Genomic DNA, 19,042 nt, shown 5'->3' on the forward strand with positions numbered 1-19,042 from the left:
TTATATATATATATATATATATATATATATAATTTTTATTATTATTATTTTATTTTTTACAATGACAAATATCTGAAAAGGGAAGCATTTATAGCATTGATCAGAAGAGAATTCAAGAGGCTCATAGAAACTATTCAGCGTCGCTGCAAAAATTCATAACTCAAGTGGCAGAACTTATCAAAACTGCGTCTATGTAGTAACTAATTGTGCAAATCAGCAAATCTGTCCTGAATGTCAGATTAGCAAAAACTAATCTGACATTTTGAACACAAAACAACATAACAATACACTTTTCAGGGTCTAAATTCTATTTAACAAACAGTGGATTTGGCTCCCTCTACTGGAGATTTGAAAGTGTTCAGTATATTTGCAGTATTCAAACAAATACCTTGCTGAAATGTCTTTGTAATGCAATGGCAATTTTCTCCTTTTCTTGTGTCATCTTTAACATGTTTCTCTGCTTCAGTTCCTATGTAGAGCCAATCGTCCAACCCCCTTTTGATGACATAGACCCCGAATACGGTCTCCATGGTTACAAACTACATATTGTTCTCCACAACACTGTATGCAAACTCATGTCAGAAAGCTTTTCCCAGCTTTTTTGTCACAGAGGTACCTAATTTCTCATCATAACCTCAAAGCCATACTATACTGCACTGGTTTAGATGTGTACTAAAAATCAGGTGACAATAAATAAATTCAAGCACTGCTTTTTGTTTTGGTCTCTTTGACTGTCAATTTGCACATATAATGAGATTTAGTTTCTCTTAATGAAGCCCATTGTCACCCCGCGACTGCTATTTTTGAAAGTTGAACACTTGGCTTGAATATGTTTTTCAAATAAAGATGCCATATTTTTATTTGATAAAAAACTGAGCTATTTTGTATTCTTTATGCAACATTTTTTAGAAATTTCTTACTTAATCCATTGCATTTTGCAAACATAAAGGAATTTTCCTTAATCAAGAAACATATTTTAAGGGTTTAAATAAGTGTTATAAGATTTTTATGCTTAATTTTCTCAAGTTTTAAACTCATTTGATGCAAAACTACTTTAAATATATTTTTTACATATAGCTTCTTAAGAATTAAGCTAATATGCATACATACTTGGAAATACAGATGATTTCCATGGTGGTATTTATATTATAAAGTAAAGATCCATTTGTTATGTGTTGTCTGTGACCAGCTCACATCTCTGACGGATGGATCCAGCTGACTGCCATCAGCAGAGCCGACTCCTCACAGCACATCCAGCTTTCTGGGAAACCAGTCCTGCCCTGGCAATGTGAAGCCTTGCAAGGCACAGTGGAGGTACCACATGTGAACTGCTTCTGTCTAATGTTTTACACCGAAAGTGCATTGTCAGAGTACATTGGGTTAAAAAAATAAAAAATACATTTTGCAACAGAACCGCTGAAAGAAAAAAAAAAAAAAGCAGCGGCAGAGGAAGCTTGTAGATGAGGAATATTTTATAAAAATGATGAACACTATTGCAGTAAATGTACATCAAATATTATCTGATGAATATTGAGTTAGTGGTTAAACTGAATTTCGATTAATTACCATGTGACAGACTATTTATTATAAATTTAAATAAAAATCTTATCTTGAATCAAATACGTCCTGCTTACAATTTTGATATACATTAACATAATAGTTCAATTTTAGAAAAAAAACAAAAAACAAGCAAAAAAAAAAACACATCTTAAAAGTTAGATGAATAACATTAACTAGCAGAATATTTTGTTGATTTTAAAAACCAACCTACTTCAGATGTATCAAACTTGTTTTTATTTTTCCAGACATAAACTTTAACAATAAGCGTTCTGGTTGTGTTTGCTTCTGCAACGGACATCTTGTAGAAGTGCCAAACAGAAACAAAATGCTGAAGGAGACAACGCAGCTGGTTGTTTAATCCTGAAGCACAAAGCATCAGACTCAGTGACAGTACCTACTCCCACTTGTCAATCTGTCCAACAACCCTAACCCCGCTGTCTGTTGTCATGGAAATAATGCCGCCTTGTTGTGACAGCCTTTCTTTCAAGACGTTGTACAGTTTTCTCAACTATGTATCCATAAATTCAATATCTGCAAATAGTGGTTTGTAATATGCAGATTGGGTTAGTTTGTCTGACATCCTTCTTCCTGAACTGAAACTATCTAATCTCTAGGAATGTCTTGCATTTTGCCAAAAGCTCTACTTGCTTCTTCTGGCTGGAGTTAGCTGAAAAGATGCTTTCACTATGATAGATACACTACACTGCAGGTGGAGATGTTGTAGGACCAACTAGTAGATTTTGTTCATCATAAAAGCAGCAGCTCTGCAAGGCGGATTGTTCATGACTTCAACGTTTACATTCTCACTTTTCAATCTAACCTTACGCACCAAAATGGTACAGAAGTTTTTTTTGTTTTGTTTTGTTTTGTTTTCGTGGTTAATTGCTGGGAAAATAAATGCCTGCACACGGTGACAAAAATTTCTGTATGTGTCAACTGCAAAATGATGTGATGAAATCAACTGTGATAATCCACCAACTGCTGACTCATGTGTGCCTTGCAACACTTTGCCAGAATTGCTGCATTATGTCTCTAACGCTGCTGGACGAATTCGGAAACCAATTCGGTCGTGTCACTACTCCCATTTCCATGGAGCCGGAGGAGGCAGCTGTCTCATATGACTACGATGGCGAACACTATCTCATCCAGCATGAGGACTCAAACATTCAGGCGAAGATGCAGCTTGTAAAGATGACTGCAAAGAAGTATTTTGTCGTCAGCTTAGTTGTCTACGTGAGTGTTTTGTTTGTCAACAAACATTTCAGCAGAGATTACTGATCAGTGTGTGTTTTCTGTTGTATTTTACATCTGCAGTGGTTTTACAAATTGTCCATTCAGTGGAAAACTGTCAGGTGAAGTGTTGAGTCTGACGCAGTGCCTTGTGACTGCACTGAATAAATGGTGTGCTTGAAACCCTGACATGTTGGCCCTTCTAATTTTCACAGTTATAAGTGGATAAAGGAATTAAAAGGAAAAAAAAACATGAATTTTGAGACTTCATTCTCTATCCTATTGCCATAAAGCTCCAGGCAGCCTGAACTCTGTAGAAATATCAACCGTACATTTACAGTGAACCTTTGTTATTGTGCTTAAAAACACAAAGAGATCTTGAGATTTGTGTTTGGAAAGATGTGGCTGTTTAACATAATGAAAATTAAGGCGCTCTGGATGTTCAAAATATCTCTACACAAAGATATTTTGCAGCACAGGTTGGTTTTAAAGAGAATAATTGTTATGCTTATTTTTTTTCTATTTTACACTAATTTGGTTTGGCAAAATGCTATGCTATTATGTAACCACTGTTTTGACTTGTATTTTACTGTCTGTAAACTTATAAAATACTACCTTATTGGTCAGTTGCAAAATTTAGTATCTCAAAAACATGTTAGGTTTTGATTGCATCATATTTCCCTCATTTATCATTCAGAAGAAAACTGTCCATTTCCAGGAGATCAATCTTTTGGTTCCGTCTGGCCACTGCATTCTGTGGCCCAGTGGCCTAATGGATAAGGCATCAGCCTCCGGAGCTGGGGATTGTGGGTTCAAGTCCCACCTGGGTCGGTTAATGCAAGTCACTGAGAAACTGTATCACTTAAAGATTTTGGATAATGGTTAGTATTGAAGTTAATAATCAGATGCAAGAATGTTTTGGGGAATTTTTTTGGTTTCCGACACGATTGCATGATTTCACATTCCACAGGTCAAACTGACCCAGAGACGTTACTGATGTTCCTCAGAAATTAGCATAACATGAGGATTGAAAAGCAATTCCAATTGCAAAGGAAATGCATGTAAGCCTCTCACTTTAAAGAAAGTAAAATATACACATGTATCTAACACTGTAGCACTTTTGACCCTTCATAATGCATAATGCTCTTATTAGCAAATGTTTACATTTTGATAGTTTAGTGATTTTTTTTTTTTATTTAAATTTAGGGTCAGATCACATTTATTTCATTTTTGCCCCAATAATAAAAAAAAGCTAAAATCAGCACGTGCTCAATTGCATTGCCAAAAGTAACCCATTTAAATTTCATTTTAATTTCCGCTTTCAGATGGAAATTAAATTGTTGTCCGCATACTTTGGGAAACTGTGGCCCCAGCATTAGATTTATTGCCAAGGCAGTTGTTTGATATTGTCGCCGAGCCGATGATAAACCAATACAAGGACAAAATCTCTTGCTTTTGTTGTTGATAGGGCCATTATCACCTTGAAAGACACTTAGTTTTGTATATTATTTGCATTAGATTACTAAACAACTGAAGAAATTTTTCCCAGGTTTCAAAGCTAGAATCAGACACAATCGGCATGGGAAACCACCAGCGCTTACTTTACTTTGTATTTTCCACAGCTTTTCATTCGTATTCAAAGTTGGACTTAATTTGATATCGGAGAATAACCATAAACAGCATCCTCATGCCATCAGGCCATATTGAAAAGGTGTGGAGCATGTAATAAACTGGCAAATATTACTCAATTGCCATTGCCTGGACTTTAATATCTACCATTTATGGCTCTTCTAGTTGCCACACATTTCAATCTCAATGGCCTTTATACTGCTGTTTGCTGCCATCATCATCCGCTGCAAACTGGCACTTCTTCATTCCTTTTTATAAGACAAAAGCAGGACCCAAGGGTAATGTGTGTTGGTAATGGTCTGGCAAAATATGAGACAGTTATTCATGTCGTTTGAGACACATAACGGCTCAAAAGGCTTTACAGGTGCTGCTGGGGCGAAGATCTGTGAATCCCAGAGTTTGCTTTTGCAGAAAGTAATAACTTATCCAAGCACATTTATTCTCCTTTATAAAACGTGTGACGTGAGTGCACAAGCAGTAACGTAATGTAGGTTTATTTAAATGAAGCTTGAACAAGGCGGTTCTCCAGCAGAGGGCTCTCTTTGGTAAACAATGAACTTTCTGCACTCACCGCCGCTTTTATTCTCCTTACTCCGTCGGCTCAACAAAAGCTCCAAACAAACATGTCTTCTTGCTCTCATGGGCACAACACGACAGTGATCTCATTTTAACATAGTTCTGATTTTTTTTCATAATTACCCTACGAGCCTTGTAAAACAGCGCGCCAAAGACAAAGGCGACATTATCCACAAGAAAAAGCAAAATGTAGTGGCACGACTCTTCATTAAACTTATCTTCTTTAGCTTCCTCCCCAGCTAATCTTGGAAGAAAATTGCTTCCATTTTTAGCTTTTAATTCTCTCCCTTGTGAGTGACCAGCTGGACCCACAAATAATTCAACCTTACAGGCCATTGACACAGCTCTCATTTAGTCCTCTGTCAACTAAAAGAAATCCAACAGCAGGGAGATTAGCTGAGATCATCATTTTAATTTTAAATCACACACTCTTTATTCAAAAAGGTCTTGCAGGTATAGCCACAGTCTTCTCCCACACACACACACACGAGTGTCTTTGTCCTTACAAATCCTTACAATTAATATTCCGTGTTTATTATGTTGTTGGGCTGGGATGGCATGTCGGTGAAGTTAATTATGCATATAATAATCACTGCAACATCTGCGACAACAGCTCAAAATGTCTTCGCCAGAATCGTCTCATGAGGAGATCCATAATCAGGCAAAAAAAAAGTGATTTGTAGATACTACAAATTAACAGATGGCTCAACCCATTACAGTGCTGGACGTGAACTATTTCATAATTATATTGTAGTTACTGTCATTTTCTTTCACCTTGTTCTGACCCCCTTTATGTTCCTGCTGGGATGGGGGACTGGGGAACTGAGAAGGCTTCTAGAGATTAGAGTGACAAATTGAAATAGTAAGATGGAGATTAGTGAAAGCCTTATTTATTATTCTCGTTACGTTATAACACAACTTATTTCACAGACATAGCAGCCAAGGGAGGGATTCACTTGCTGGCAAGTCTACAGACAGATCCTACATTTTTGGTCAATTATGTCGCCTGGCTTGATGGTATAAGAGAAGAAAGGAGCAACCATAATTCTTGACATGGACGCATTTTACCTTCAGGAAGAGCTCAGGACAAAGTAGCTCACAAAACATCCCTGAATGAATAATAAAACTGGAAGCTACACAAAAAGTCTTCTCCTTCAAACAGAGTCAAAATTAAAGATGTGACACAGAGTAAATCTACTCAACAATGCATGACTAAGGTATACATACAAATAATAATAAAAAAACATGCACTACAAAGGTTACACAGGCCCATGGATGATGGCTGTCCATTGGCCTAAAAGGCTCGGTGATGCAGCTTCTCGGTGTTTTTACAGGTCGCTGCTGATTGAATAGCTGGAGGGCAGCTGTGGAGACAGCAATCCATTAAAAATGGAGCAGTGAAACCTAAGGCTTAGTGCAGAACACATACAGTAAGTATCAATAAATATAGACCTGAGGCAAATGTGAGACTGACGCATGAAAACGTTCAGAAGATGTCACAAGCCACAACACTGTCAAAACTTATGTCCAAACCACCCAAGATCCGATGGTTGGTTTTTATTTTATTTTCATTTTTGATCTGATTGAGTGATTCCCACCTTTTTACATCGTAATCTATACAACCATTAAATTACAGGAAGAGAGCTGAGATTAGTTTAAACCTCAAGAGGCAGTGAGGTGGATTCAAAAAAATACATCAAATAAAACTCCTATATTCCCTCCTAATAGCTGAGTATTTCCAGTAATTTTAATTAAACTTTCTGGAGTGAAAGTAAACAGGATTAATAACGTCTTGCTTGAAGAAGAACAGCTCAGCATAGAGCGCATAGGACATCTTCTATCTTGAATAAGCTACTGGAGCACCAAGCGCAGATAAACGAGACGATAAAGCTTTGGCAAATTCGAACGCACGTCAACGAAACATAACCCATTTAACAAAGTTTTATGCGGTTGAGGAGCAAATGAACACAAAACAGCAACAGACAAAATTAAAAGGCATCCTGAGGGAGAGAGAGAAAAAGAGAGAGAGAGAAAGAGAGAGAGCAAAACAGCAAAACTGTTCAATTAGTATTCAGAATCTGCGATGACACAATAAAATTGCAACTTTCAGATGAGAGTTGGCCTAGATGCACATAGCTGGTAGAAACATGCGTCACCAAAGACTGCTGAACGATTACGCAGCAGTGCACATTGTTTAAGTTATATTCTACTGCTAGCTATGAATTTTTATAAGTAATGTAATTATTAAACGGCAAAGGTTTACTGTTTAAATATGAGGTACATTTGTTCATTTTCTAATTGCAGCAATAACTAAATGTATAACCACTTGCCTATAGTTTTGCTTGGCAGTCATTCAGAAATGTGGTTTCTCTTCTTTCCATTATCTGGAAATTAAGAAAACTATATGGACGGGATCAGAGTATCTAGGACAAATAACTCAACACTGGTGTCATCCTCCCTTGCCTCACACGTTGCAGTGGGGCTGTAAAAGGGGAAAAGAGATGGCATGTGTCAGCACATTATGTAGTACATTGTTGAAGCACTTCCTGTAATTTAATGGTTGGCTGGTTTTTATTCTCGCCATAACATCCTGTGTCTCCCAGGTCTCAGAGCGAGCATTTGTTGGACAGGTAAAGGGTAACTATTTTCTTTTGTCAAGTTGCTGCCGAGCGTTGGTTAAAAAGGTCACATATTCGTCGGTGTGCAAAAGAACGAACGGAAACAACGTGGACTAAATGTGTTTTCTCAAAGGAGTTGACTGCATTAGGTTGTACCTTACGATCAATGGCATTTTTATAGCTGTGCAAACAAGGTGATGCTACAAAAAAAAAAGTTCAAGTACGATACCTTCTCTGCTTTCAGGTTAACCAGAAAAAAATTCTCTGTACTTTGATTAAAAAAAAAAAAATCTTCACAAAGTTTCACAATGCTTAAAAAGATTATATCTGAAGTCAAAGCAGAGAAGCTTCAATGTGGAATAAGACAAATAGAAAGACGGAGGGTTGTCGATTGACACTTGAAATTTCACAGGAGAGATCTTCCCTTCATTTTCTCTTGCCTTTCAGGGCTTCCCTGAAAGGCCTTGAGGTTAAGAGTACCTGCTGAGGATGCAGGTTAAGCTTCATCTGATTAGGTACAGCCGTACATCTCTAGAAGGGTGCGATTACTGAAATGGACAAAAAAATAAATAAATAAAAGGAAGACACTCAGCTAAACCGCAAACCAGTCAAATGCAGATCACAACATATGATTTTCTACAAATGCAAACTACTTCACTCTAACACCCACAGGAAGCTGAAAGCACAAAAAAAAAAATCCTTCAAAAACACCAAGTGTAAGAAAAATATTTCTGTGTCTTGACAGCTATGTAAAACAGTGACATTATTCAGTGCTTCAAATGCTAATTAGTGGCATTAATTTGTACTTTTAACCATTTCACTTCACTGTCTAGAAGAATCATAATGGCCCTGCATGTATCTGTAAATGTACATTTTACCTGTCTTGCACCATTTGTAAGGGCTTATTCTGGCAAACGTAATTCATGTACTATATTTTTTAGCATAAATCACAATCTATTTTTTTGCTAATCTTTCCATGCCTGGCTTGATTTTTATTCCAGGCATAGTATATCCATGACAACACCATGACACTGAGCAAAATAAACACGTTTTCCACCAGCCTAAATCAAATGTTAAATGTGGTGTCTTCTGTGGGCTTCACATAAAACGGTCTGGGCTCTGCGAGTTCTTGGAACAATTGGCATCAGTGCAAAGGTCTGTGCCTGAGGCAAATGCTATTGATCTGAACCGCTATTAAGAAGGAAGCCAGAGGAAAGAACGAGAGGCAGAGAAAGAGGTGCAGACTGGAAAAAAAGAAAGCCTCATTCGTTTTCTGCGTGTTTAGTAAATATGGTAAACAAACAGGTATGTCTAGTATTGTAACAGAACTCTAACAGAATCATGCTTTCTAAAATCTACAAGACATTTTGACAGTGAATGCATTTTTCCCAGAAGAAAATATAAGTTTTTTTTTTTTTTTTTACCTCAACAACAGCATTTCAGAAATGGAGCCTCACACAGATGGTGGGGATAGTGTGATGGTTTGGGGTTACTTTGCTTTTTCAAGACCTGGTAGATTTGCTTTAATTGATAGAACTGGGTCAAGCTATGTAGATAGACAAGTCCCCTTCTAAATATTCCCCAAAACAATCCATGAAAATCCTCCAGACTGGCTAATTAAAATAATTATGCAAAGAAGAATGTGTCAAATTTCCTCCACAGCAATTGCCAGTTAAGGTGAAATACATACATGACTCGTCAAAAGTAGATATTTTGCATCGTATTATTCATTTAATAGATGGAATTTAAATATGAAAACATTTATGCTCTGTAACCTTTGTCTGAGATAAACGTGCGTTTCATCATCTGAAACGTAATGTAAGTGTGAAAGAAGAAGCCAAAACAGAAGAAAACTGTGAGGATAAAAGTCTTTCTAAAGACATCGCATGTCCTGTTGGAAATCAGTTAAGATCCACATAATAAATATGTATTTATTCACGATTATTTTTTTCTCTTCTCGGCAGCTCATTTGTTAAATATGTTTATCTGGACGTCCCCTGGAGAACAATAAGAGTCATCTTTTGCACAGGCAGAAAACAAGCCAATGTGGTACTGGATGATTACGTTTTAATCAGATCTCTGCTGCAGGGCCACCGGTGCTTGGCACCTATTAAAGCAGAAAGCAGTCACTGTGGCCAGGATGACATTTCAATGCTCATGCAGTGGTTGCAGCAACAAAAAGGATGTGTCATAAAGCAGTCTGCTTCAATACTTGTCAAAAGCATCTAAATCGAACCACTTTTATTTACAAGTGTATCTCAGCCTTGCTTACTACTGCAGTGTACCATTTTGAGAAGGCACCTGAAAACTGTCCGTTTATAATTTAATGGATGGAATTTTTCTATTACAATGAAAATAAACCATTTCAATACTAATAATAAGTCATTAGACATCAAACAAGTAGTAAACACACTCTAGTGTATGTGCTTTGAAGAAAATCTATATTTTTTACATCTACTACTAGGGTAGAGCTGCTGCAAAGATAAGTCAACAGAAATGCTCCAGAAGCAACACCAGTAAAACATAAAGGTAAAATAAAACCTTTGAGAGCAGAATGTCTTTCCAATACAGCGACAAGCTAAAGCCTAACAAGCTCTTCCAACCCGTTTGAAAATCCATCTGCTCCTGGATATCCTGCAGGCTTTTTTTGCCTCCTGCTTGGAAATTTTTTACATGTCCTCACTGGTTGCCACCAGACTGGAGTGTTCCTGTAGATTAATTAAAAAAAAAAGATAAAAAGTGGCTTTGCTCATTAATATAGAGAAGAGAGGGCACAAAGTTCACAAAAGCATAATTGAAGGGCACAATTTTTTTTTTTTTTTTCAGGTGCAAAACAAATGTTGCTAGCTATAAGCATTAGTGTTGCACACAAGCACGTTCAAAAGAAAATGTTCATGATTGAACTTAATGAGACAGTTTTTACGTTTGGTGTCATTAAATGAGGCTCAGTAGTGTACAGAAATGCAAACTGTTTTCTTTCAGGAAAATCTTGCTGTTTTATGCCAAAGTGAAATATTTTCCTGCAAAAGCAAGAGCTTGGTTTCTGTAAATTTGTGTGTGTGCGTGTGTGTGTGCAGTCGATCCTTTTTTTGTAAAAGTAATGAAAGTTTTCGAGGTACAGAAGGCACCAGTGCGACGGTGTGCAGCAGTAACTTATGTGGCAACGTGATTAATTCAAGTCTCTATTAAACTGGAATGAATTCTGAAAGGTCAAGTATTTTGCACCTCACTTCATTACTCTGCTATCTTAATCAAATGGATTTCTTTTATTATCTCGGCCACTCCGTGATTGAATGTGTCCGATCTACCCAGTGCTGATGGATGTTGTTTCCCTGAGCAACAATCCCGGAGGCTTTCGTGAAATAATGACCAACACTCATGACTAATGAACGCAGGTTGCAGAAGATCAGCTGGAACACTTCGGTGATGTGGTTGCGATGAGATCTTCATTTGCAGGTACGATTATGTCTTATGCTATTAATTCCATACTGTTTTCATATGATTACTCTTTTTTTTTCTCAGCAGGATGAAATTTCTCACTCATTTAAGCGTCAACATAGCAATAAAGAGTGGAAAGTGTCATGCTATCATAGAGTTATTTTCCATGTTTTTTTAATACATGACATGGTGAGAATATCCATGCATTTCTCTAAACTTCACATTTTAATACGATATTTTGCATTTAATTATAAATTGTCAGAAAGGAAATCACTGGATCGGCATGTTGATCATTTTAAATGTTTTTGTCACATGCATTGTGATTCATATTGCCTGCTGTGTGTACACAGTCATGTACTAGGCTGCAGTAACCCAAAGAAAGTTTACAGTGACCACAAGAAGGCACTAAAACACCTTGTGATTTTTCACATCTGGCACAGGGAAGAGCAATGTCAACAAGGCTCTTGATTTCATGACGTTTCAGGATAATTGGCTAAAAATCTTGGACTTTTCCACAATAAAGTAACTATGTTACCCATGAAAATGCCATATGTAGCAGAAACTTTGCATCGCAGTGGTATGTAGTGCCTTGAATTTGATGTCTGTCTCTTTAAGAATTTTCCAACTCTTCCTCTTCACCATGTCATCACAACAGTACTTCTTGGATGATGCCACTGACAACCGTTCTTATTAGTGCTGGACGTATATTTGTCAGAAGTATAAAAATTTACACAGAATTTTCTCGTGTGAGTTTATTTGTCGCTCACAGACAAAACTACTGCTACACCGTTGCAATTCTTCTGTGCTGGTACACAGGTTCTCTAATGATTTTGCTCCTCCCAGTCCACTACCTTTAGATCAAAACTAATTCACTCAACTTTATTAACATATTCAAACAGACACATTTTCTATATATTTTTTCCCTTAACAGACTCAAGTCAGAGAATGTGGTTTTGCACACTGAATACAACTGTGCAAAACTGCACAAAATCACTGGTGTAAAGCACAAACGGTGCTTTACAAGCCACGCCTTCATTTTTTGCACCAGAATGACATAGAGTGAACTAGAACATGATTATCAGACAAAGTAGGATGGAGAGAAAAAATTAGGGAGGTGATTTGTGGCTTGACTCATCATCAGGTGAAGATATCATGATATCTAGCATATTTTCTACATTTCTTCTTTAGATTATAAAGAAAAATGAAAAAAAAAAAAACGATAGGATTTCTCTTTCTACTGGAATTCAAAATTGTACCGTTTTGCTGTCCAAGTGTGGGAGGGAAACCAAGAGTATACCCAGTGTCCTGAACTCATAATACAATAGGTTTTTAAGACAAGAAAAACAGGTGTGTTCTTTATAAACAAATGAAAATATATGTATATAAAAAACATGTTCTCTATTAATATGCAGAGAAACTTGTCTTTTCCACTTGCATAAGGTCCAGTTGTGTCCATTTGCTCCAATCAGTCAACTCTATGATGCTACTCCATGTTGGCTTACTTCCAAACCATCACGTCATCACTTTTTGCAGTACTATCAACCTTGGGAGCCATGACACACACTGCATCTCATCAGAGAATATTACCCAACACTCAGAGGACAACATTCATCAATGTCCTCCTGCTTTTTGCCGGCGGTGCATTTCTTTCTTTAGATGCCCAGAGTCCATTTCAGTTGTTCTAGCCGCACCGCCGGCTGCCTTGTTTGAAATGCGATCCTTCAGCAGCACACGAGATGCATCTCTTTCAAGGAGATTGCATCTGTATTCTTTGCTGAAGAAAAACAAACACAAATGTGTGTGTTTTCCTTTAACGGGTTTTATACTGAGCAATGCCGCCTGTCCAGTAACGTGTGATAGGACGTGATCAATGAAATGGCTCAATATTAGAAGGGAATAAAAGGCCACGCTTATCTTCAGTGCAATGTTCACAGATTTTTATGTGGAATTTAATTCCAAATTATTCACATAAAACATGCATATTCATGCTTTTGTTTTTTTTGTAAAGCATAGCTGTGACAAAGGAGCCGTCACAAGCTGGGACTTAGTAATGCAGTCCACATCAGCATGTGAGCACGCCCGCACACGCTAACTTAATTTTTGTTGCAGCCTAAACTGGCGCGGTTCATCATGGGTGCACACGCGGTGTTCCTGCTTCAGCTGTCAAATCCATCCTAACCTGCTTTCAGTTTCAAACATTTTCCCGGTTCTATTTTCAAGCAGGGCTGTGTTTTTAAATACAGTTGGAGAATGGTGAATTGACAATGACTAATAACGGCTATCTAACACTTAAATGCTGCTGTTATTAACCTTACCTTTTATTATATCCTTAAGATAATGAGTATCCGTGAATTTTTCAGTCAGGTTTCCCGGAGGCAAAATCACACCGGAAGTAAAGACACACCTCTTCGAGTTATGGCGGCCATTGTCCGACGTCACTGTGAAAAGGGTCTATTGTGGCGCACCGGAAGTGAGTCACATGACGTAGTGATGTCATCAGAACGTAGTGAGTGTATTGTATTTCTGATCACAAGTTTATTTATTTATATTTTTTCTTTTTTTCCCCTAAATATTATTATTAGTTACATTACATTATTAGTTTTATATATATATTTTATTTTTATTTTTTTTTGCTTTTGCTTGTTTGGTGTTCCTGTGGGCGGAGCATTTGGCTTCAAAAGACACTGGGAGGCAGTCTGTGGTTAGACTCCTGACAAGTCACATTGAAGGGGATGGATTCTTACACTGAAGGTAGTGCTGTTTGTCTGTTATAATCTGCTTTGGATGTTCTTTGTACATATTTTGCACCTCTCCTCTTTGTTCACGTGAAGAAAAGCTTAATAAATTTCACTGAAGTGATCTCAATTACAAAGGTTAAGATGTTGAAATATTTTTTGCTTGACACTTGACACAGAAAGTTCTTATGCATAAAAAAAAAAAAGAGTGGTCACTTCACTGTCGAATTACTTTGGCTCCATTTTATCACTTGTATCATTATATAGATGAAGTACACAAAAGTACACCTTCAGGAGCTGCATGTTATTTAGAACATTTTAAGAACAAGAGTAGTCCAACGCCCCCTTGAACATTCATCGTGATCACACTTTCTCAAGGAATGACATATGAGCTGCAGCCAACGCACAGGGAAAATCACATTAGCTGCTTTAAAGGCTTTTGATTGGAGAAGCTCAAACACTTAAGCCTCTGCAAGAGTGATGGCAGCCATGTATATGCACTTCAAGGCATCTGATTTATTATCTGAATTTTAGCTCGTGAGTGCCATCACTGCCAATTAGGGGCTTTTGTAGGAGGAAATCTTAAATGGATATGTGTGGGGAAAAAAATAAAAGAGGACGGAAAGTGTTTGAACCGTGATAAACAGTGGGAGCTTAACTGTGACTAAGGTATTCAAGGCAGCCTTCCAGCATATGCAGATGAGCTCCATGGGGATTTTGTTGAAAGCACATGAGAGAAAAAGATGGAAGATTGCAACACATGCATACAAAATGCTTGAGGATGAGAAGCCCATGCTGTTACATGCAGATACCAACCAAAGCGCGTCAGCCTGATCGCCTCTCTTCGTCAGCGCAAATATTCCTCCTGATCGAAATGACATAATCGATAAATGACAATAGGACCTCTTTCTTGCTGTGATGCTGTGGGAAAATGTGCCCCTTTAGCCGTCGCCATTTCTCCCTCCGTGTCCTTTACTACTTTGCCCTTTCTTCTCGCTGATTAGGCCGCCAAAGGTCGCCCTGGATCTTGATGTTCGCACACAGGTAGAGCGAAGCCAATTTCAGATGTGTCAGTGGAACTGATGCTTCCAGCTTCCATGTGACAGCTTGAGTGGAACAGTCTAAGCCCTCATCTCTAAATCACCTCTGCTTACTGAGTGGAAACCATTTGTCACATGCGCTTGAAATGTGCCATCAAGCTCTGTCAGCAAGCATCCATTATGGTTATTACATCATGATTCATTTTGGTAGCTGTTGTAAACGCAGGGTGAATCCCATGTTTCACGTTTACTTTTAGATATTTACTAATCCCTTTGCTCGATGTGCTGGATTTGTGCCATTTGTGGCTATCTTAATAGTTCTTGGATACAAAGGTTTTTTAACATTTATACCTACAGCCGCTTACCCATAACATTTATAAGTGATCGTGCACGGGTGCATCTAAATAGATAAGATGGCCAATTGTTCATTTTAGTAGTGTAGTAACATGGACCTACTGTCAAATATTTAGATTTTTGCGTTCCACAATTTAACGCTGCATTTGTATTAATTACTGCATCAGTGCAGTTTAGCGTGGGATCAATCAGTCATGTCCCAAAAACACAAATATCTGAACCACAGAATTCCACAGCTGAATACAATACCAGCTTTGTTTTAATATTCACACTCTTTTGTTATTGGTTTTGACCAATAAAATGCAAGTGTGAAAGGAACACATGGCTCCTTATCACTACTACTCCTTATTAGCAGTCAAACCTCATGCTTTAACAACTGCTTGAAAACAAACTTCTGACATTAAAGATCAGAGTTAGGGACACAAGCACAAAAAAAAACACTCTAAAGAGTGTAGTATTGTATGCAGAACACCCTGAAATGCCTATTTTTAATGTCGAGTTGGAGCTTTTCTTTGAGAGAGAGCTGCTGCAGAGCTTGTTGGGTGCCACTGGGGATCTGTGATCACACAGTCGCACTACAGAAAGTCTTCTGCTCCCCACCCCAAAGAGCACATTCAGCGCGTTCCAGCATAATTACCTCAAAGTGATTACAGAAATCACTGCAGCACTGTCACTGCTGAGAGCACTTTACCAAAGCCTCGGATAACAACAATACACATATTTGTCCGGCTTGCTGGATGCAGATTTTTTATTTTATTTTATTTTTTTTAATAAACATTCAGCGTGTAGTTAATGCACTACAAATTTCACACGACTTGACACCCTGCAACCTGGTTGCCCTGGGAGCTCACCGTGCATCATTCGGTTATTGCAAGCATCTGGGGAGTTTTTGCAGCATTTTATGAAGCACTGGAGATGAGTGTCAGGATTCAAGAGCTGCATGAAACCAACCGTATTTTCTTGGGGGGGGAGCTGGTTCTGGAGATGATGACTGAGTGCAGAGATGCTGCTAAGTTCCCTATCCTGAGATCTGTTTGTGTTACCTCCAGGAAAGCTCTCACACATCCACTGTGGTATAAAACAAGGGTGTGTTGCAGCACACACACAATAATGATCGATTCTTTCTGAATTACTTAACTGACTTTAGCGTTATCAATCGTAAATCTCTTTCAACTGTTTGTATGAGCAACTGCTTCATTACACTGTTAATTTACTCTTTGTTTTTAATTAATGTGCCAACATTTCAAACTGATTTACTTAGTCTTTCTCAGGTGCCGTGTGCCAAATCACCCAAGAACAACACACAGCACAGACATGTCTTATGAAAACATACAATTTGAATTTTATTTTCTATTTGCGACACCTGGTTCTGTTTTGATGTTGATCTTATAGAGTCATTGGTCAAACTTTAACAGTGGAAACTGCGAGACCTAAACGTTTCTTCCATATTTAGCCAATTCATAAACATTAAATAAACTTCTTTTTATTTTAAGCAAAACTGACTTGGAAAATATGCTCATGCTCTCACAAATCACAAGCGAGTCACTGCCGTTAAGCAATTAATGGCTGTATTAAACTGCAGCCATCTACCACCCTTGGCAGACATTTCATACATTGCCAACTTAATTGCGCTGAAACATCACCTGGAGAAAGTTGGTGGCTTAGTGGCTCCAGTCTGTCAGGCTGTAGACAGTCTACCTCCCGATGTGCCTGTGGCATACCAGTGTGTGCAGGCGTGGAGCTAGTTGTTCAGTGACCTAACGTTATCTTTACCATTATTTTTGGTAAATTGAAGGCTATAAGAAGCTTCTGAACAAGCAAACAGTTTTTATAAGTCTAATTTTAAGAACATAAGATTTGGGGGTGGAGGAAGCGCTGGGGGAGCCAGGCTTTTCAGCAGGGAAGAAGTTGCCACCAACCCCCTGCTTTAATGTGGTTTTAACAGATTTCCACTGAGAAGTTTATGTGGGAGTAAAATCCACAAATATTTGCATCTGACTTAACAGAATCTGTGGCCAACAGACAAATTATTTGTTGTGCAAATGCGTCCCAAATAAACGCTGACATAGAGAGCGTAGGAAATAAAAGCAATACAGAAAAAGCAATCTACCTTTTTTGTTTGCTTTCTAGTATATGCCCGCACTCATTGGCAGCAAATATGAGTCTGTTGGACACCACAGCCCAAATGTTAGTACTAGTCCACATTTCCGTTTACTCAGCCAGCCACTGACTGACGCTGACGAAGGCAAACTCAACAAAAAACAACAGATGATTTACTGATCAGGTTCTTTATGGAAACAAAAATTCAAATTGAATACATTATCATATTGGCAGTAAATGTATACATTAATTATTGATATTTACAAAAAAAAAACAAAAAAAAAACTCCCAAAAGTAATTATCTTTTAGTCTAATCCAATAGTTGAGAAAACAGAAGCCTGCAGAAAACAGAAACCTCAAAACCCTGAAATCTGGATGGTGTAGACTTCTTTTGCAAAGCGGATAGAGATGCGCCAAAAGTAGCCACTGCTTCTATGCCCAGCTGAGCATCTATATTAATATTAAAATGATCACATGCTAGTCACATAGTAAAATGACTAGCATGGCAAGAAGCCATGACAAATCGAAATAATGATGATTGTGTAAAATGAAATCAATCATGTTGATGCCGTGTGGCAATTAATTCAATAGTTCCATCATTATGACACACTTTTCTTAATCTAATTTAGAATGCATGATGGGTTCATTTCTATCAATTGCCTATCAATTAGGGTTTTTTTATATCTTATGTCCAGTTTATAGTCTATTTTTTAAGACGGTATCATTTTTATGATGCGATTTGACTTTTTTTTTTTTTTTTTAATTTATGACATGGCGGTAATTCACAATTAAGTTGTTGTCTTCTACTTCCAGGAAAGAGGTAGAACAAGAACCAATTACTGTCCTTAGAATACATGTTTACACCAACCAACGAGGTCAAAACATCAACCGCACCTCCTCACAAAGGTAGGACTGTCTGTTGACTCCTCACTCACAGTTGCAGTTGACTGAAATGCTTGGAGATGCGCAGTTCCACCAGATGAAAAGCAGCCGCCTTTCTGGAGGAGCTGAGCCGAGAAGACACAACGGAGGGCTGCTCTGTGAGCTGTGGTTTGGAGACCTCAGCTTCGAGGAGGAGCTTTGTGGAAAAGGCAGCTCTCGGTGAGACCAGGCGTTCTGCACAGCTTGAATGGTTGCCACGGGAGATTAAAAGGTTTTTGCAAGCATGCCCGGAAGAATCAAAGTAACGCGCCAGGTATGTTTTTGATGAGGAAATAATATTATAATATAATGTAAAGCTCAAAATTGTCAATTTTGAATAATACTGCCTCTTTTGTTTTTCAACAGGTTTTTACATCTTTGATTTGACAAGTACATTTGTTGAAATATAAAACCTAGATATGCATTTCCGTTGTACTTTGTGTTCAGATTTTTATATAATTTTTTTTATTTTATTGTATTTTTTATTTTAGTCACTTCAGCTAAATCGAGCTCATTGTTGCACTTGCCAACTTACTGGGGCTGTGTGGCATTTAGAGACATGTTAGCTTGTTCCTTGACAGCTTTATTTAGTCGGAAATAACACAGTGCTACTGGCAAATTAACCTAAAGATTGCTCCACTCTCTAGGTTTTTAAATGATGAATCACCTGATTAATGTTCAGCACAATCTAGTGAAATACTGAAATGTGTTACTTATTATACAGCTCAGCAAAGTGCTGGAAAACAAAGTGCCCACTTCTTCTTATTTACTTTTATCTTTTTTTTAGTTATTTTCTTCATATATAAAAACCTAACTGAACATCAGTAACACACTGTCAATA

General features: G+C 37.7%; 1 protein-coding gene and 1 non-coding gene across 2 annotated transcripts in view; both read left to right on the top strand.

Annotated features, from left to right (window-relative positions):
* Nucleotides 1-2,979, top strand: part of fbxo15 (F-box protein 15) — a 7,464-nt gene extending 4,485 nt beyond the window's left edge. The window contains exons 7-9 of the mRNA XM_007547824.2: nt 467-612; nt 1,190-1,314; nt 2,575-2,979. Of these exons, the coding sequence (XP_007547886.1) occupies nt 467-612; nt 1,190-1,314; nt 2,575-2,838 (535 nt within the window). The 3' untranslated portion in view covers nt 2,839-2,979. The remainder of the gene's footprint in view (nt 1-466; nt 613-1,189; nt 1,315-2,574) is intronic.
* Nucleotides 2,980-3,548: 569 nt separating this feature from the next.
* On the top strand, nt 3,549-3,621 carry trnar-ccg (transfer RNA arginine (anticodon CCG)). Its single transcript has one exon. It is a non-coding gene; the product is annotated as a tRNA-Arg (tRNA).
* Nucleotides 3,622-19,042: the final 15,421 nt, after the last annotated feature.

Source organism: Poecilia formosa, unplaced genomic scaffold (genome assembly GCF_000485575.1).
Source record: "Poecilia formosa unplaced genomic scaffold, Poecilia_formosa-5.1.2 Scaffold22, whole genome shotgun sequence".
Classification (NCBI taxonomy): domain Eukaryota; kingdom Metazoa; phylum Chordata; class Actinopteri; order Cyprinodontiformes; family Poeciliidae; genus Poecilia; species Poecilia formosa.